This window comes from Phycodurus eques, chromosome 5 (assembly GCF_024500275.1).
Source record: "Phycodurus eques isolate BA_2022a chromosome 5, UOR_Pequ_1.1, whole genome shotgun sequence".
Classification (NCBI taxonomy): domain Eukaryota; kingdom Metazoa; phylum Chordata; class Actinopteri; order Syngnathiformes; family Syngnathidae; genus Phycodurus; species Phycodurus eques.
In genome coordinates, this window is record NC_084529.1 from 5,491,581 (window position 1) to 5,512,969 (window position 21,389).

At 42.9% G+C, this 21,389-nt stretch overlaps 1 protein-coding gene across 1 annotated transcript in view; it reads left to right on the forward strand.

Annotated features, from left to right (window-relative positions):
- Nucleotides 1-21,389, forward strand: part of LOC133402598 (NT-3 growth factor receptor-like) — a 53,520-nt gene that overhangs the window by 20,570 nt on the left and 11,561 nt on the right. Inside the window, exons 6-12 of the mRNA XM_061676506.1 lie at nucleotides 3,839-3,981; nucleotides 4,696-4,840; nucleotides 10,355-10,467; nucleotides 10,823-11,006; nucleotides 16,142-16,165; nucleotides 16,448-16,494; nucleotides 20,287-20,389. Of these exons, the coding sequence (XP_061532490.1) occupies nucleotides 3,839-3,981; nucleotides 4,696-4,840; nucleotides 10,355-10,467; nucleotides 10,823-11,006; nucleotides 16,142-16,165; nucleotides 16,448-16,494; nucleotides 20,287-20,389 (759 nt within the window). The remainder of the gene's footprint in view (nucleotides 1-3,838; nucleotides 3,982-4,695; nucleotides 4,841-10,354; nucleotides 10,468-10,822; nucleotides 11,007-16,141; nucleotides 16,166-16,447; nucleotides 16,495-20,286; nucleotides 20,390-21,389) is intronic.

Here is a 21,389-nt window from a genome sequence, read left to right on the forward strand (position 1 = left end):
CATATGAGTACAACTGTGTAATTTTCTCTCATTTACTGACTAAACGAAGGGCTGCCTTTACCAATAATAGCAAAGAAATAAAAAGAGAACGTTATAAGTGTTCAAATCAAGTGCTTAAATTCAGATAAATAAAAAAGTTTGAATTTGTCCTTTTCTGTTTGGCATCTTGACGCAGACAACAAACAAACAAACAGTTTCACACATTTTAAGTAAACACATCTTAACAACTGAACCATTTTAAAGGTTATGTTTGTTCAAAACCTTTATGTTTTATTTCATAATGGCGTTTCACATATCTGCACGTTTAATAAGCCCTCCCAATGGGAACTTCCCACTGAGAAGTACAAGCAAAAATGACATTTTCCATTTGAAGTGCCATTTTCTCTTGCTTTTTCGGTCATTTTGTGATCTCGCTCCGTCTTTAACTCAACTTACACGCTGAGTCTCTTTCCCTCTCTGCTGCTACGTTTCTCCTCATCTCTGTCTGGGCTGCGCACAATCCGTGATGCTCTGGATCGGCGTGTATGGCAGCGTGATCTAGTTCCTGCCAATATCCAGCAACTTCACACAGCAATTGTAGAGGAGAGGACCACATTCTATGGGCCACAATCAACAACCTGATCAATATTTACATGTTAATTTACAATGTTAATGGGTCGAGGAATGTCAGGCCGAATGGTCGGCCCCCATACATTTTCATCTGAACAAATCGGGCCCTCTTTGCAAAAAGTTTGGACACCCCTGTTCTATGATGAGATTTAGCCACTGATTGATGTTAATAGCTTCTTTGTTTTTCCAGTTTAAACAATAGTTTTCTTAGCGGTAGCTAACGCGACAAGTAATGATTGTGAATATTTATTAGGGAGGTCAATTATGGTTAAGTCACCAAGTATGCATAATCTTGGGGAAAGTGGAATCCTGGTTTTTGTATAACCGAAGACCAAAAGCATTGAATTGGTGTACATTCCCATATTACATGAAAATAGGTGTCTGGTGTATTTTTGGTGCTTTGCGCGCATTTTCCCATTCCTCTTGACGGAACTAGTGTTACTGAGCCAAGTTTGTAGGCCACCTTAACTCGCACGTGCCATATTTAGGTCTCCACATACATTTTCAGTAGGATTGTGTGGCATATATTGGTTTTGCATAAAAAGTAATTTATTTAAGAAATAAATTTGTCGAAGGTGAAGGCAGGCGTCTCGCACAGCAGGGCCGCAAGGAGGAATGCAGTCTATCAGTTGTGGGGAGTTGCTATGACAACTGGGTCAGAATCACTACAACTGACATCAGGGCTTTGTGATGGTCACTCCAAAACATGGACTTTGTTAGCTTTAAGCAATTGCACAAGTCCCTCCTGAAACAAAACAACCCCACAATATGATCCTGCCACCCCTGTATTTCACAGTTAGGATGGTGTTTTCAGTCTTGCAGGCTTCCCTCTTTTTCCTCCAAACATAACAATGCTCTTTATGATCAAACAGTTAAATTTTAGTTGTGTCAGACCACAGGACACATCTCTAAAAATTATGGTCTTTGTCGCTGTTTGCATGTGCAAACTGTAAACTGTCTTTTTGGCGTTTCTTTTGGACTAATGCCGTCATCCTGGCAGAGTGGCCTATAAACCCATGTCAGAACAGTACTTGTTTCACTGTGGATAATGACACGCTTATTGGCCTCAGCCAGCATCTTCACAAGGTCTTTTGCTTTGGTTCTTGGGTTGAAATGCACATTTTGGACCAAAGGACGTTCATCTTTTGGACACAGAACCCGTCTCCTTCCTGGGCGGTATGATGGCTAGACATTCCCATTGTGTTTATACTTGCATATAATTGTTGGCCCAGATGAACATGGCATCTTCAGGACTCGTGCAATCCCACAATTATCTTCCTGATGTCTTGGATGAATTATTTTGATTTTATTTTCATGATTTTTTTTTCATGATTTTACCCAAACAAGCAGTGTATTCTGGTATGCCTTCAAATACATCCGCTAGTCCATCCATCCATCCATTTTCTGAGCCGCTTCTCCTCACTAGGGTCACGGGCATGCTGGAGCCTATCCCAGCTATCATCGGGTAGGAGGCGGGGTACACCCTGAACCTGTCATGAACGGAACAGAGGATAGGACCCAAAAATGCACGACTCCAAAACAAATGGACAGTTTCCAAAAAGAGAGGTTTACTAGACGGGCATAGGTCGGTACACAGGCAGGCAATCCAAGAAAGGCAACATTATCCAAAAACATGAGGCAAAGAGGCAAGGTCGATAATCGGAACAGGGTCAAATCTTCCTGTGAGTCTGTGACGTGGAAACAAGGAATGCTGGAACGCGGCGACAAGGTACAACGAACTGGCAACGAGAGGGAATGAGACACGAGGTTTAAATACAATAGGTAATTAGGGTGAGCGAGGCACAGGTGGTGAAGATGCTCACAGGAGCAGGTGTGTGTGAAACAGGGGGGAAGACAAAACCCGGAACACACACCCATGACAGAACCGGTTGCCAGCCAATCGCAGGGCACATACAACCAAACAACATTCTCACTCACATTCACACCTACGGGCAATTTAGAGTCCCCAATTAATGCATGTTTTTGGGATGTGGGAGGAAACCGGAGTGCCCGGAGAAAACCCACGCAGGCACGGGGAGAACATGCAAACTCCACACATGCGGGACCGGGGATTGAACTGTGAGGCTGACGCTCTAACCAGTCGCCCACCGTGCCGTCATGATCTGTTTTCCCAAATTGCAGTACAGAGAATGGATGGATTTTTACAGGCATAATAACCCTACTGTCTTTAAAATTCTGACTTTGAAGAAAGTAAAAAAAAATAATAATAATAATTCTGTCATTATTCTGGCATTTAGAAAATACAAATAATTTTGGTAAAGCCAGTTGACCTAAAACAGGAAACATGTTTCATGTCAGACAGTGAGAAGAAAGCATTGGTGTGGTTTTAAATCATGTATGTAAACCATCTCGTTTCAACTGTAGTAGACGTTATAGGTTCAGGACTTTTATTACATTATTGGTCAGTTATTACGTTTTGGGCCTATTACTTTTTATAAAGGGGAGATTTATTATTTTATGGACCATTATTACATTATGGGCTATTATTACATTATAGGCTTCTACAATGCTGAACAGAGGATGGGTGATGCAATACGACAACAAACCAAAGGACAGAAGTAAATCAATAGCTGAATGGCCTCAAAACAAGAAAATATGCCTTCTTCTTAAATGCTCCAAATCTGCCGCCTGGCAAAAAAAAAATTCTGTCCCGACTTCAGTTTGTTGAGCATCATAATTTTCCACTTGAAGCCTTTGAACAACCTGAGGTCGGTATGGGCATCCGCTGAATTTAGTTTTTGTTGATTCCGAGTTAGAGTGCAGCAATTCAGATATACTTTACCCAGCTTTGCGCAAATGCATGCTCTAGACGTTCAGTGTTCATGGTGGTTGTTGTAGGCCTTCCGCTGCGTGGATTGTCAAGGACAGATTCTGATTCGAGAAACTAGCTAGCCTAAGTTGTATGACGCGTTGAAGCATGGCCATAAACCTATGTTCTCAAACTTGTGCTCAACAGCAGTCAATGACAGAAAAACCTTTTGTTATGCAGCAATTTTGCAACACTGCTTTATTGTGAATTGGCGAGCCATGTATAAGGGAATGATACATTTACAAAAACTGCAAAGCCTAAGCTGTCAAATGCTGATAGCGTCACATCTGTCTGAATGACACATTAAATGAAATGAATGAATGAAAAAATGAAGTTTAGAGTTACTTTTGCGACACTATATACAGTATACTGTATATACTGTATCTCCCTCTTTTCCAGACCTTCCAGAAATCACCATAAGCCACTGCAACCTCACAGTTAAAGAAGGCGACAGTATAACTACAACATGTAATGGCTCTGGATCTCCATTACCTGAAGTGGAGTGGTCTGTTACTGGTTTGCACTCCTTAAATGTAGAAGAGGTAGGTGCTTATACAAAAAAAGAAATGATTAATTATGAATATTTCTTCTTTAGAAGTGTTATACTGTATAAGAATTGGATGTAACATACATACTCCCAGATTCAGGTCACACTTTAACCTAACCTGACCATTGCCTCTCGTTTGTTTTTCAAATAAATATGCTGTATTTATATATAGTTGTTACAGTATATATTGCCACCTGCCACAACATTGTGATTACACAAAATGATATCCATGACAGGGGCTCTATAAAATATTCTTCGAAGATAAAAATGTTTAATTTTAAAAGAGAATGTGTTTCAGTGCAAGTTCAGCATCCTTAGACCGTACACTAAGCTCTAACTAAGCAACCCGAATACTTGTAAATGTCAGAGCCGTGAAAGGGCTAAAATCTAAGAAGACGTCAGGAAGATGGCCACAAGTGAATACCTTCGGAAGAGGAAACCTCATGGCAAGAAGCAGAATCAAGAGAAGCCATTGTGGCAGGACCAGCCCGTGGACGTCCTGTACCATTAAATGTTAGTGGTTGAAATGGACAAATCCTACCAGTTACTGAAAAAGGCTAGTCCAAAGGGATAGGGTTAGTTGGGGTATGCTGCAGCTCACCAGTGACCCTGATCAGGACAAGAGCTTTAGAAAAAATAGGAGGCCCTCTTTAAATTAATGGTGATGATGATGGCGATGATGATGATGATGACCACGTGCTCCCTCTAGGCCAGAGTCTATGAAAACAACACTGTTCGTTCAATGAACATCACTTTGGTAAATGTCAGCAGAGATGACAACAACGTCCTTCTGACCTGCACTGCCACCAATGTAGTAGGAATGACCAACGCTTCCATTCAGCTTAATGTTCACTGTAAGTACACACACACACACACACACACACACACGCACACACACTTATACATGGTGCTTATGAAGATGGAAGCCAATATACAGAGGGAGGAAAAAGTATGTGAACCCTTTGGTATTTCTTAAATGTTTGCATAAAATGGTTATAAAATGTAGTCTGATCTTCATCTAAGTCTACTTACACACAAACAATTATGTTTTCATATTTATATTGAGCATAACATGTAAACATTGACAGGACAGTGAGGAAAAAGTAAGGAACTGGTTGACCATCCTTTGGCAGCCAATAATCTCAAGCAAATGTTTACTGCAGTTGCAGGTCAAATGTGCACAATGATAAGGATGGATTTTGTACCATTCCTCTTTCCAAAAGGGTTGCACTTCAGCAAGATTTCTGGGATGTCTGCTGTGAATAGAAGTCATCCTGTTTTGGAAAGTCTCACGAACCTCACCCTTGGCCCATGAAAGGACTTAGTCACGGTTCATGTTAGGCAGGCACATTCACCCTGTGTAATCTCTCGCTATTATCCTCACCTTTCCATCCATCCATCCATCCATTTTCTACCGCTTATCCGAGGTCGGGTCACGGGGCCAGTAGCTTTAGCAGGGACGCCCAGACTTCCCTCTCCCCAGCCACTTCATCCAGCTCCTCCGCAGGGATCCCGAGGTGTTCCCAGGCCAGCCGAAAGACGTAGTCTCTCCAGCGTGTCCTGGGTCGTTCCCGGGGTCTCCTCCTGGTGGGATGTGCCTGGAACACCTCAACAGGGAGGTGTTTGAGAGGCATCCGAATCAGATGCCCCACCCACCTCATCTGGCTCCTCTCGATGAGGAGGAGCAGCGGCTCTACTCTGAGATCCTCCCGGATGACCAAGCTTCTCACCCTATCTCTAAGGGAGAGCCCGGACACCCTGCGGAGGAAAGTCATTTCGGCCGCTTGTATCCGGGATCTTGTTCTTGTCTTCGACCCACAGCTCGTGACCATAGGTGAGGGTAGGAACGTAGATTGACCAGTAAATTGAAGAGCTTCGCCCCTCTACGCCTCGGATGCGCCTTGAAATTCTGTCCATAAAAGTTAAAAACAGAATCGGTGACAAAGGGCAGTCTTGGCGGAGTCCAACCCTCACCGGAAACGAGTCCGACTTACTGGCGGATATGCAGACTAAACTCTGACTCCGGTCGTACAGGGACCGAACAGCCCGTATGAGGCGGTTCGGTACCCCATACTCCCGAAGCACCACCCACAGGACTCCCCTGAGGGAAACGGTCGAACGCCATCTCCAAGTCCACAAAACACATGGAGACTGGTTGGGCGAACTCCCATGCCGAGGGTGTGGAGCTGTTCCACTGTTCCACGGCTAGGACGAAAACCACACTGCTCCTCCTGAATCTGAGATTCGACTTCCCGACGGACCTTCCTATCCAGCACCCCTGAATAGACATTACCAGGGAGGCTGAGGAGTGTGATCCTCCTGTAGTTGGAACACAACCTCCGGTCCCCCATCTTAAAAAGGAGGACCACCACCCCAGTCTGCCAATCCAGAGGCACTGTTCCTGGTATCCAGGCGATGTTCCAGAGGCGTGTCAACCAGGACAGCCTCACAACATCCAGAGCCTTTAGGAACGCCGGGCAAATCTCATCCACCCCCTTGCCACTGAGGAGCCTTTTAACCACTTCGGTGACCTCAACCCGCCTCAGAGAACCCAGATTATGTTTCCTCATGGGAAGGTGTGTCGGTGGAATTGAGGAGGTCTTCGAAGTATTCTCCCCACCGACTCACAACGTCCCGAGTCGAGGTCAGCAGCGCACCATCCCTACTATACACATTGTTGATGGTGCACTGCTTCCCCCTCCTGAGATGCCGAATGGTGGACCAGAATTTCCTCGAAGCCATCCGGAAGTCTTTCTCCATGGCCTCACCCAACTACTCCCATACCCGAGTTTTTGCTTCAGCGACCACCAAAGCTGCATTCCGCTTGGCCAGCTGGTACCCATCAGCTGCCTCAGGAGTTCCACAGGCCAAAAAGGCCCGATAGGACTCCTTTTTCAGCTTAATAGCATCCCTCATCGTTGGTGTCCACCATCGGGTTTGGGGATTGCCGCCACGACAGGCATCAACCACCTAACGGCCAGCCTCGGCCGCCTCAGCAATGGAGGCGGACCGGCATCTTCCCCCACCATCGGAGGCAACTCACCACCAGTTTGTGATCAGTTGACAGCTCCGCCCCTCTCTTCACCAGAGTGTCCAAGACATGCGGCCGCAAGTCTGATGAACTGCGACCTCGGGTGTCCTTGTACCAAGTGCACGTGTGGACACCCTTATGCTTGAACATTGTGTTCGTTATGGACAATCCGTGATGAGCACAAGTCCAATAACTGAACACAGCTCGGGTTCTGATCGGGGGGTGGGGGAGCGTTCCTCTCAATTACACCCTTCCAGGTCTCTCTGTCATTGCCCATGTGAGCATTGAAGTCCCCCAGCAGAACGATGGAGTCACCAGCGGGAGTGCTCTCCAGCACCCCCTCCAAGGATTCCAAAAAGGGTGGATACTCTGAACTGCTGTTTGGTGCATAGGCACAAACAACTGTCAGGACCCGTCCCCCCAACCCGAAGGCGGAGGGAGGCTACCCTTCCACCCTTTTCTCTTTGATTGCATTTTACTCTGTACTTGTAGAATTAGAAATTAAGTCACATTTGTTTTTTTGAAGGCAAGGCAAAAGCGTGGAGGACCCAAGTGCAGGGAAGCAGGGAGGCAAGGAATCTCAAAAAATGACATTTCATTTCCCAAAAAAGGCAAAGAAGGAACATGGAAAAAGCAAGCTAAACAAAGTCCCACAACTGATAACCAAAGTAACAAAGAAACACTTGAATAAACCTAAAACTGGAAACAAAACATGACTAGTGAAATAACTGAGCGACAACTGCCGATTATGACGTGGCACAGACAGAGACAATGACACCTGACAATGACAATGAACCGACAAGGACTGAAAGAAACCAGGAAACCACTAAATACAAACAGATTGACGAGACAACGAGGAACACCTGGACAAGACACGAGTGGCTGGAGGGAGCTGATTGGTCGACACAAGGTAGAAGGTTGACGAGAACAGGTGTACACAATAACTAAATGAGCACACAACATGAACGTGGAACACAGGAAAACATGGAGCAAAACTAAACAACCCAAAACACAGACAATGGCATTAAACCTAACAAAATAAGTGGACTGTGCACTTTGTCTTTCTTGAATCAAAGATTAGAACCTCGGCGAACTACCCAAATTACATTAGTGGAGCAACCCTTCAGAAATAACTGATTTATCAAGGTTTTATTGTTGCTAGGACCTGTTCATAACAAACAAACCAACGTGGTGCCCCTATTAACGATAAAGATCATATACTAAGTAATACCAACACTTAGTTTCACTTTATATGACTAGTGGTCGCAGGAGGTATTGCCGGCGGTCCCTTTCGTGATCTTGAATAACCGATTCATGCTTCAACCAAGGGGAATCTTGGTTCTTCATGAATTGTTATTATGAGCCCACTATAGTAAAGTGCTGTACAATGTACGATGGCATGCTGCCTTTCAAATACGTTGTGAAGGAAAAGGAACCAGGGCATATCTCTTCATACAGATAAAGGATCCCATCCCACCTTCTGATAAAAAGTGCAATGTTGTGTCTGTGTGTAATGTATGTATACGTTGAAGATAGATAAATGCAACACTTTTGTTTTTGCTCCCATTTTCACAGGCCTAACTCTAAGATTTAAGACTTTTTCTATAGACACAAAAGGCCCATGACTCAAATATAATTTATAATCATCTAAATCGGATTGAAGACTCTAAATTGCCCGTAGGTGTGAATGTGAGTGCGAATGGTTGTTTGTTTAAATGTGCCCTGCGATTAGCTGGCGACCAGTTCAGACTGTGCCCTGCCTCCCACCCAATGATAGCTGGGATAGGCTCCAGCAGCCTGCGATGCTAGTGAGGATAAGCGGTAAAGAAAATGGATGGATGGATTATCTAAATCTTTCACCTTTGCCGAGATCATCCATCTGTCTCACAGGTGTGGTATATGAAGTTGCTTATTAAATAGCATGAATTTTGAACAGGTGTGCTTTAGGTTCTCTCCAATAAAAGGGCACTCTAAAATGTGGAGTATATTACTATATTGGAGGTCCTGGGGTGCCAGAAAAACAGTATTTGGTATAACCACCATTTGCCTCATACACTGCAACATATTTCGTTCACATAGAGTTGATCAGGTTGTTGATTGTGGCCCATAGAATGTGGTCCTCTCCTTTACAATTGTTGTGTGAAGTTGCTGGATATTGGCAGGAACTAGATCACGCTGCCATACACGCCGATCCAGAGAATCCCAAACATGCTCAATGGGTGACACATCCAGTGAGTATGTTGACCGTCCAAGAACTGGGCTGTTTTCAGCTGCCAGGAATTGTGTATAACACAAGCCTGCCCATTCCATAACCCCAACATGACCATTGGCCACTCAATCCAAAACATCAGCAAACCACTCATTCACACAAAGCTATACACACTCTCTGCCATCTTCACAGCGTAGTGAAAGCCGAGATGCCTCCATGGAGAACAGCTCTGCAAAGGGACTGACACCCTGAAATAGGAACATTTTCCCAGTCAAGTCAGTTACGACCACTAATTGCAGTCAAGTCAAGATCCCAATGAGGACAACAAGCACCCAGATGAGCTTCCCAGAGATGGTTTCTGACAGTTTGTGCATAAATTCTTTGGTTAGGCCAACTGATTGTTGCAGCTGTCGGGGTGGTTGGTCTCAGACAATCTTGGATGTGAAGATGTGGTGTGGAGGTCCATGGCTGGTGTGGTTACACTTGTTCTGCAGTTGTTAGGCCAGCTGGATGTCCTGCCCAATCTTCTGAGACTAATTTAAAGATTGCTAATTGCAGACAAATAAACATTAAATTGCGGCGATTGGCTGGTGACCAGTTCAGGGTGTACCAGGCCTCTTGCCCGAAGTCAGCTGAGATAGGCGCCACCACGCCCGCGACCCTAGTGAGGATAAGCGGTTAAAAGAATGTATGTATGGATGAATAACCATTCAATTCACAGGCAACATGCCTGGTGGACATTCATGCAGTCAATTGCACGCTCCCTCAAAACGTGGGACGTCTGTGGCATTGTGCTGTCTGATAAAACTTTACATTTTAGATTGGCCTTAAATTACATAATAATCAGCATTTTGATATACCACATACCATACATCTCGACAAAATTTAAATGCTCAATAACACAGATTAAGATATTTGAAAGAAATGGGTCTTTCGTGTGTGTGTGTATGTATGTGTGTATATATATATATATATATATATATATATATATATATATATAGAAAGATGGCAGCAAAAATCTAAATGTATATTTATTTAGTTCAGTATATATATGTTAATGTTTTCATAATTTCTTTAAACGTTGATATCAAAGTAAACAATCCTCGTCTGTCCTTTTTATCTTTTTAGTTTGTCCTTCTATTGTAAAGCTGAAGGAGCCAGAGCGTCGCCATGACACGTGCATAGAATTTACAGTTAGAGGTTCACCCCACCCAAAATTAAGATGGTTCTACAATGACAAGGTGCTTTGCTTTATATGTCAGTGGAATTACTCAATGTCCTGCATGAACAAAACACAATAGTGTTTTATTTTTATTACAGAAGTAGTTGATCAGTCAGTTAAAATTACACTAATATGACATTTACATTACTACTTAGTCGGTATTATGGCAGTACTCTGATTACACTCAGCAAAATATTGCACACTAGCCTTTGTTTCTTTTTAATTAAGTGGTAATTGACATCAGTTTTTCATATTGATGTATGTATCACGTCATTGTGACTTTTACACCGTGTGAATAATTGATTGGTTAATGACACTTGATACAACTTCTGAAATCCTGTCACTGATCATATCTGTTTTTATTATCAATGCAGGAAATTTCCCACACTGATTATTTGCGTCTTGATATGGATATTTACCAGGACTACCTTGAGGGATGCCTTACTTTCAAAAACCCAACACATCACAACAACGGTAACTACACCCTGGAAGCTAAAAACTATCTGGGGGTGGTCACCAGTACTGTCAATGGACACTTCCTAGACAAGCCCTTCGATGGTAAGTTGGTGCATGGTCACATTGCATGGTATGTAATAATTTCCTTACTTACATGAGGAGATGTACAAGCAAGAAGAACAATACAGCACCCACAACTTAGAGGAGCTTTAGTTTTAGTTGTATTTGTCTAAATCTAACCTGTTCTCATGTTTAGCTATTATTTCCTTCTTTTTCCACAATAGGAACACAATAATAGGGTTAGGGTTAATAATTTAATTTAGTTTTATTTGATTATAGTCATTATAGTCCGCTCTAGCTATCATATTACCGTACAGTATATTGTCGAGTGAGTAAAATCGAGAAGTTGCACAAGTTTTAATGAACAAAGTTGGAATATTGATGATGACTTAACTCTTGCGGCGGTACGTTGGCCATCTGGTTAGGACAGTTCTGAGGACCCGGGTTCAAATCCGGCCTCGCCTGTATGGAGTTTGCATGTTCTCCCTGTGCCTGCGTGGCTTTTCTCTGGGTACTCCGCTTTCCTCCCACATCCCAAAAACATGCATGGTAGGTTAATTGAGTACTCTAAATTTCCCGTAGGTGTGAATGTGAGTGCAAATGGTTGTTAGTTAATATGTGCCCTGCAATTGGCTGGCCACCAGTTCAGGGTGTACCCCGCCTCTCGCCCGAAGATAGCTGGGATAAGCTCCAGCACGCACGCAACCCTAGTGAGTAAGCGGTATGGAAAATGCATGGATGGACTTGACTCTTGCTTGGTATGATTTGGCGTGAGCTTTGGCTGACAATAGCTCCGCATGAGTGTCTAAAAACATCTTTAAATGCTTACTTCCAAATCTACTCCTGCACATCGGATTTGTAACGTCTTTGGACTATTTCCCCATTGTCTCCCGCCTGGTTTAAGACGTTGACTTTTGGAAAACAGACTAAACATGGACTCAGACGCAAGCTGCAAGTTAGCTAACTTGCAAGCAAGTGGATAGCCGGTGGCTAGCTGGTGGTGCCGTGATCAGCTTGAGGTAAGTGGCTTTTGACACTGCAATCATGGTGATTGCTCCCTACTCACGGTGAAAGTTGCTGAGCTGGAAGGACTAATCTCCAATCTATATCAACTCCGTGAAGCTTAGCTGCGGATGGACACAGTCACATGTAATACCCCCAAATTGAAGCCACTGTCACCGCACCTCCGGAACCGGCTCTGACGACTACCATGACATTCGCCAAGGGAATGGTATGGACTTCTCTACCTCGTGAATCCTGGTCTCTAGTCGTCGCTGGCTGCTCTTCTTCCATACACCACATCCATTTGAGCAACAGATCCCCCCCTGCACCAAGATGACTCCACTACACCCGCCAAGAAACCACAACCCCCCCGCCGGCACCAACGGCTACTCTCCTTCCACCAACTTCATGCACACGCCGTACCAAGATCCTGCCGTTATCATCAGTTTTGCGCTGTCTCCCTGCTGCCTGGATCTCCTCTGGTTCTACATGCATTCCGAACTTCAATACCAATGTTCACACTGGCACTGTGGCATGCCTCTCCACACCACCGCGTGATACCGGCCACACAACATCCCGACGGGAACGTTGGGGAGGCACAAACAGACTGCTGTGGAAACTCCTGGCAAGGATGTTCCCATGCTTCTTGTAAGGACCTCGATGGTTCGAGATACAAGTATGCAGAGGCAGCACTTCCTGTCACTCAGGTGCGCTTGTTCGGGATATCAATGACGTCATGATAAAGTTGTTGTCTTTAAACTTTTATGGGTAAGATCATTCCCCTCCTCCTTCAAGGATACTTGGATCTCATCCCGCAGTTCAAACACAAGGGATAAAACTTTACCCCGTGACAGCCACCGAGACTCGCTGTGGAACGAAACTGCTGTGTGATCAGAGCCCATTTCGTCACAAAGTGCGGCATAAATCCAGGCTCTAACGGGTCTTGTTTTAATGTAGTTCACTGTGGCAATGATGTGCGTCATTACATCGCTCAGTTCAGCGCTCAGCTGTTTGGACGTGAGCACTTCTTTGTGGATAACGCAGTGAGTCCACTGTGCATCAGGAGCAACGTGCTTGACAAGCGCTTGCAGGCCTCCTCGTTTCCCAGCCATTGCCTGAGCGACATCTGTGCAGATGCCCACAGTCCTTCCAGTTCAGATCAGCCTTTTCAGGTATGCATCTGCAATTTTAAACAACTCTGTCGGTTACACATTTGCAAAAAAGCAAATCCTCCTGCTGGTCGTCATTATTAGTGAATCTGACATATGTTATCAGAGAAAAAAATGTGTTACCGTCATTCGCTTCATCCATCTGCAGAGCAAAACGTATATCTCGTATTTTGTCTTTAAGCTGCTCCTCTGTGTCTTTTGACATGTCATGAATGCGCCTCACAATAGTGTTGTCTGACAGAGGAATTGCCTTTAGCTTACTTGCTGTAACTTCATCGATCATGGAGGAAACCATATCAATAGCAGACGGAAGTATTAACTCCTCAGCGATGGTGTGAGGCCTTTTACACCTAGCAACTCTGTATGTCACTTTGTAGGAGGCAAGTTGGGCGTTAGATGACACTGATTCTGCTTTCGTAAAGAAACTTTGTTGTGAACGACAGTCACTTAATTTTTTAATCAGTGGGTATAGCTTTGTGTTCGGGATGTGAAGTCTTCTAATGACGTCTCAACTTGTTCGGCTTCATGCTGTCAGCAGCCAGTATTTTGAGACACAGCACACACTGTGATCTCTCCTCATCAGAATCAGAGTCATCTATATTTGCCAAGTATGTCCAAAAAACACACAAGGAATTTGTCTCCGGTAGTTGGAGCCGCTCTAGTACAACAACAGACAGTCCATTGACAGAGAACACTTTTTAGACAGAAAGACATTGACAAAAAAAACAGTCACTGAGTAGTAAAGGGTTGCAAGTTATCTGGTAATGCCGGTGCATTTTTTTACCCATTGTTGGGCAGGTTAAGGAGTGGGCAAGATAGGCGTCGTCATATTTTCGCGTCTTTGCTTTGGTCGGCTTACTTGTTGATTTGTCATCTGCTTTGCGTTTAAACTTGCTGGCGGTGAAAATTTGTTCCTGTATTGTTTAAAAATTTTTTAACAGCCCTCTTTTGGTGGTGTTTTTAAGATGCTCGGTAGTAAAATTAGCTCCATCTGCTGGGTGTAACTTAATGAAAACTGTTCATGGTAGAATCCACCCCCACCCCACAGTTTGAAAACCACTGTCTTACCTGATGCCATATTTTATATAAGTTGATTCACAAGATGGGCACAAGTATTTTCCAAAGAAAGTCTCTATGAACATAATAACCATTGTACAGCACTCCTGCCTCCGGTCCCTTCGGCAACACTTGGTAAACTTCAGCGCCAACATGTCAAAATCAGACCCTACAATATAAAAGCATACCAGTAAAATGACACATTTCACATACCTGAAACACAACGTTTGGTGGATCTCAGAAATGGAAGACAAGTTTGTGGCGCTGTGGGATGCCAGAGAGTGCTTATTTAAACATGTCCGCCGAACCCTTGTTTTTTTTTTTTTTTTTTTTTTAGTTCAGGACTGTTCTGTAAAAAAAAAAAAAAAAAAAAAAAAGCCACCATCATTTCCTCCTCTCATGTGTCCTCTTCGACATTGCATTGCTGTTTCTTCTTTTTTTTTTTTTGCTAGATCAAGTTTGATCACGAAAGATTGCAGTATTGGATGTACTAGATTTGAGATTGACGGTGGAACAGAATCTTTATGTCTGTGCTGTACTGTGTTGAGATTGTCGGAGCACATCATACACAGTATGACTAAAGATGTTAAGCGCCTATTTTCTTACCTTCATGTGTGGCGTCTGTAACAGATAAAAAAATATTTTAATATTTGAAAACTCTTTGTGTTCAGGCCTAAGATCTATTGGACTACAGAGTGGTACACAAGTGTTCTTTTGAATATAAGCCATTTAATGTGTCAAAAACATATCCTTTTTGCAACAGATGCCCTCCCATTTCTTATACCTATCTATATCTCATGTACAAAGACAAAATAGTTCAAATTGCCAAGAGATGGAACATTTTCACCAGTTTTTTTAAAAGCTGTTTTAAAAGTGTTAATGGAACCACTACTCATATTTCCAATAGCTATTGCAGTTCATTTGAAGTGCATGAAGTGTTATTGAATTCGGTGACTTTGCGCGACACTAACAAGGTTTCTGATATTGTCGATGCTGTGCATGTAATAGTGTTCTGAAAAAGAAGGCATTCACAGTCACTTATAATTGGAGGGTGGGAGGAAGCCAGAGTGGAAAAAACCCAGAGTAAGAGTGAGCGAACCAGTGGCGTCGCGAGGCCTATTTTAGGGGGGCTTCTGGCAAAGGTTTATTGTCCTAGCCCCCCTAAACAAATATTGGTTTCCCTCCACCCCTGTCGTCGATTGCCTTATGGGACAAAATATTTTTCTATCCGCTCTACCGCCCCACATCAATACAGATTTTTGTGAGGGGAAGCCAACGCAAACATCAAAACCCTGGAGATAACATTCTCGATTCAGGAAGTACTGAATCAATATTCAAAACCAGAACCTCTCAACTGTGAGGCAGATATGCTCTTATTTTTATTATTATTATCCACCATTCATTTTCTGAGCCGCTTCTCCTCACTAGGGTCGCGGGTGTGCCGGAGCCTATCCCAGCTATCATCAGGCAGGAGGCGGGGTAAACCCTGAACTGGTTGCCAGCCAATTGCAGGACACATACAAACAAACCACCATTCGCACTCTCGGTCACACCTATGGGCAATTTAGAGTTGTCAATGAACCTACCATGCATGTTTTTGGGATGTGGGAGGAAACCGGAGTGCCCGGAGAAAACCCACGCAGGCACGGGGAGAACATGCCAACTCCACACAGGTGGGGCCGGGGATTGAACCCCGGTCCTCAGAACTGTGAGGCAGACGCTCTAACCAGACGTCCACCATGCCGCATTATTATTATTATTATTATTATTATTATTATGAAATTATGCAGTAACTATACTTCATGACACCGATGCTGCACAAAATATAGAGACGTGCAATGCCTTAGCAAGATACTGTTACCACACTTACAGGTACGTTTTATCTATGACTTACCTGATGCTAATCGACTATAATTTATTTCTTCTCAAATCTTCTGACTTCTTTCGCAGTTACAGAAAGTGATTATGATTATGGTAAGTTATTTCTCAGAAAATGTCAAAGTCATTGTATTACGTCTGTTTGTCTGTGGCACTTTTTTGGGCATTCTTAATTTTGCTTCGCATCACTTGTTGATTCCTGTAACATGTTTTAAATGTTTGAAAATATCTAAAATTACATTCACATGAATCTAAAAAAATAATGAAAGTAGTTGTATATGAAATTGAATAAAAAATTTTCTAAAATATACTTAATAAGTTCTACCATGAACACACATTTTGAAATCTTGTCTTTATTTGTTTGTGTTTTTTCTCAAGTAAGCCCAACGGCAGAACGTCACAACCCACACGAAGACACTTTTGGGGTGAGTGAAAATGTATTATTTATTTTTTTGTATATTTAGCATTTCATCGTGTCATTATTTCTACATATACGAGGAGGGGTCTATCAGTGAAGCTTCTCAGTCATGCAGGTCATGGTAATACACAATGCATGACTCGAGGCAACTGTACGCTTCTTGCTAGTTGAAGACGTTTCACTTTAATCTAAAAGTCTTCTTTGGATGCATTATTTTATTTTAATTTTTTTTGTGCGGAATATGTCTCTGAAGGGTGCGTCTCCTGGGGTGGTCGCAATGAAGTTGTTGTCCGGCGTCGCTGGTGAATGGCTGTTCTGCGTAAAAAAGAAAATGTAAAAAGACCATGAATCAACATACCTAGTAACACGCGGCAAACTATATATATATATATATATATATATATATATATATATATATATATATATATATATATATATATATATATATATATATATATATATATATATATATATATATATATATATATATATATATATATATATATATATATATATATATATATATATATATATATATATATATATATATATATATATATATATATATATATATATATATATATATATATAGAGAGAGAGAGAGAGAGAGAGAGAGAGAGAGAGAGAGAGAGAGAGAGAGAGAGAGAGAGAGAGAGAGAGAGAGAGAGAGAGAGAGAGAGAGAGAGAGAGAGAGAGAGAGAGAGAGAGAGAGAGAGAGAGAGAGAGAGAGAGAGAGAGAGAGAGAGAGAGAGAGAGAGAGAGAGAGAGAGAGAGAGAGAGAGAGAGAGAGAGAGAGAGAGAGAGAGAGAGAGAGAGAGAGAGAGAGAGAGAGAGAGAGAGAGAGAGAGAGAGAGAGAGAGAGAGAGAGAGAGAGAGAGAGAGAGAGAGAGAGAGAGAGAGAGAGAGAGAGAGAGAGAGAGAGAGAGAGAGAGAGAGAGAGAGAGAGAGAGAGAGAGAGAGAGAGAGAGAGAGAGAGAGAGAGAGAGAGAGAGAGAGAGAGAGAGAGAGAGAGAGAGAGAGAGAGAGAGAGAGAGAGAGAGAGAGAGAGACGGCACGGTGGCCGACTGGTTAGAGCGTCAGCCTCACAGTTCTGAGGACCCGGGTTCAATCCCCGGTCCCGCCTGTGTGGAGATTGCATGTTCTCCCCGTGCCTGCGTGGGTTTTCTCCGGGCACTCCGGTTTCCTCCCACATCCCAAAAACATGCATTCATTGGAGACTCTAAATTGCCCGTAGGTGTAACTGTGAGTGCGAATGGTTGTCTGTTTGTATGTGCCCTGCGATTGGCTGGCAACCAGTTCAGGGTGTACCCCGCCTCCTGCCCAATGACAGCTGGGATAGGCTCCGGCACGCCCGCGACCCTAGTGAGGAAAAGCGGCTCAGAAAATGGATGGATATATATAGAGAGAGAAAGAGAGAGAAACTAGTCACACCCTTCAAACTTCTCAGTTAAGTAAGTATGAATATTAAGAAATGAAAAATAAAATTCTACAAATATATGATCCTTTCAGACACTTTGAAAGCACTCCAAAACATACAGAAAATCGGAAAATTATTGGTTGAGGTTGCATAGTGGCCTGTCTTCCTGGTGGGATGATTCTGCTGTATGGTCCCCTTGGGGCTTTGGGCTCTGAGGTACTGGGAAGTTGTCTGTGGGCCAGGGAGCTAACCCTGAAGGGTGATGGCTGTGGAGGTCTTTTCTTTGTGGCATGGGGTCGCAAAACCGGAAATCTATCAGTAGTGTTTGGAAATAACATAACACAACTGTTAATATCTTTAGAGAACATTTTAATGGTTGACACAAAATTCTTACCAAAACGAAAAGTCTGGAGAGCTTTAAATAAAAACTTGTGCTCTACCGTATCAAATGCTTTATAAAAATCTAGAAAAACTATTAGAGAATCGTTATCAATGTCACGATCGGCAATGCCGTAAGGGCAGATCCCAAAAAATAGACTCCAGCTCAGAGGTCCGAACAATTTTAATTAAATGGCAGAGCATGTGATGGCGAGACATACGAAACTAAAGGAACTCACAACCAGAGAGAATCAAAAACAGATAACGCAGGGAGACACGACAAACGGTCCGTGTGGTATAATCGTATTGAGCCTAAATTTGGACAGCGGTCAGAACGGCGGCAAACACGGGGCAAAAACGAGTGAATATTCCGACGCCCACACACTGTCACGGTGCCCCCTAAAAAGGCTGATGATTACAATGCATGACAGGTGCGTCACCGATGTCCACGCCCACCCAGACACTGCAACACAAAGAAAAACAACTTGAAAACACAGGGCCATGACAATCAATGTCGTCAGAGTAATCTAACAAGTCAAGAACAAGTCTTATATTTGAGTTTATGTGGCGGTTGGTCATAAAACTGGTCTGTGCTGCACTTATAATCTCTTCAAGACCTTGTAATCTACCATATTTTCGCGACGATAAGGTGCACAGTATTAAAAGGCGCAGTCTCAGTTACGGGGTCTATTTCTGAATTTATAACATACATAAGGCGCACCGTATTATTGGGCGCAGGCATGGTAAAACATATGCTATTTTAAAACATACGCTAGCTTAAAACATACGCTAACATGCATGTGCGGTAAAACAATGTTTTTAAAAAGGCAGCGGGAGCAAAACTGAGTTCGGTTGTACTTTATTGAAGTATTTAACAATGAACTCACGTTATTTTTTTTTATCAATCCTCATCCACAAATCCATCAATGTCCTCATCTTCTGTATCCGAAATGAACAGCTGGGCAAGTTCTCCATCAACCACGCCGGGTTCCCTCTCGTACTTGTCGGAGTCAGTCTCGTTGCCGGGGGCGCTTTTCAGCGACGGTGTTTTCCCGCTTCCTCCACTTGCGAACCGCGGATTCGTTGATCTTGAATTCTCTCGCGGCTGCTCGATTCCCACGTTCCTCCGCGTAACTGAGAGCTTGCAGTTTAAACTGTGCTTTGTAAGCGTGTCTCTTAGTAGGTGCCATTTTCGGGGGTCCTTAGCCAAACCGATGCACATACCGGCACTATATACCTACTGGGGGCGTGTCTTTAGCGTCCTCTGTCACACGCACCCTCCCCCCCTTTAACGTCCGCATGCTGTCCTCAGTCACGTCCGCCTTTGCTCTATATAAGCAGCGTGTCGGCAGGAAATGCTCCCAGTCAGTCAAGCGGAGCACTCATCAAAGTCACACAACAACATTTACAGATTTTGGAACTCGGTGCATACATAAGGCGCCCTGTCCATTTTTGGAGAAAATTGAAGACTTTTAAGTGCGCCTTATGGTCGTGAAAATACGGTACATTTGAAAGTGTGATAGGTCTCCAATTTTCTATTCGGAGCTGATCTTTGTCCGGTTTGGGCATTGGAGTAATTACACCTTGTGTCATACTCGTTGACATTTCATTTCTTAACAAACATTCTTTAAATGATTTTAATAAATGATCTCCAATCACATCCAAAAAAAAGAATATACAATTCCACAGAAATTCCATCACATCCTGGGAATTTAGCCTTTTTCATTGAGTGTATTGCTTTGGAGACTTTGTAGACTAGCATTTTGGTTCACAACATAATTTCAAAATTCTGAAATTGTGGGTGTAAATTTCTTTCCTGTGAGGATAAAGTGGTACAGAAAATGGATGGATGAATTTCTTTACTGATTCAATAAATGTGTCACAATCGCTAACCTGATAACTTGATTTGTACATTTTAGTGTAAAATGAACCAACATATTTTGAAATGTCCGCCAGTTGATTTGCTTGAAACCTTTTTTTTTTTTCTGATCCTCTCATTTGCAGGTTTCTATAGCAGTCGGACTCGCAGGGTTTGCCTGTGTGATGCTTGTGATTATCGTCCTCCTGATCAATAAGTATCGGCGAAATTCCAAGTTAGGCATGAAAGGTAGGTTTCCAAACGATCATTCATCAACTTTAATATTATTTTGAAAAGGTTTGTCATATTATTAATACGGCTCAGAGTCCATACTAAACCTTTCCGACTTTTGTTTTGCAGCATTGTGGCTGCCTTTTGCAGGAGGCCAGTTTGTGTTTTATAATCCATTACCTGTATTTAATGAGATAAATCAGTTGAGTGCCAATGATGAGAGCCTCACACGACAGTGCTATTAGCAATACATTAAAATCATCGTTTACAAAGTCTAATGTAAAAATAAAGTACTTAGCGTACAATGGCAAATGAGCACAATGGCACTATATTCTCAAGTTAACAGAAGTTCTACCAATCGTATATTTTTTGAACTACCTGTAATATTAATACATTAGTTAACTAAGTAGAAGTAGAAGTGGATCTGTGATCGCAAATTTGAGCAAAGGATGTAGATTACAGTGGTGAGCATTAAAAGGTGCACCAGAGACTAGATCGAGTAGTAGAGCATATTGCTTTACTGGTTGGTTTGTTTTTACTTGGAGAGGGCAAATTGTTGATTCTGTGGTGTCAGGAAGTCGGAGAATGGTTGGATATTGTCATCCATCCATTCTCAAAACTTATCCTGTTCAGGGTCGTGGGGCACTGGAGCCTATCCCAGCTGACTTCGGGCAAAAGGTGGACAACACCCTGAACTGGTCACCAATCGGTCACAGGGCACACAGAGACACAGACAAGCATTCGCACTCACATTCACACCGTCACTGAGTGGGAACTGAACCCACGCTGCCCGCACCAAAGCCACGCGAGTGTACCACTACACCATCAGTGACTTATGTTTTCAGGATAATTGTAATAATCACAATACAATTGAATGAATAAATGAATAGCACACACAACCTAATCAACAGTTATTAGATCATGTCAGAAAATATTCTGAGAGTCCAATATCTTTGAGCACACTGAGCAAGATGGTGTGGTGAAGAGAATTCAAAGCCTATGCATACTCAATTAAAAG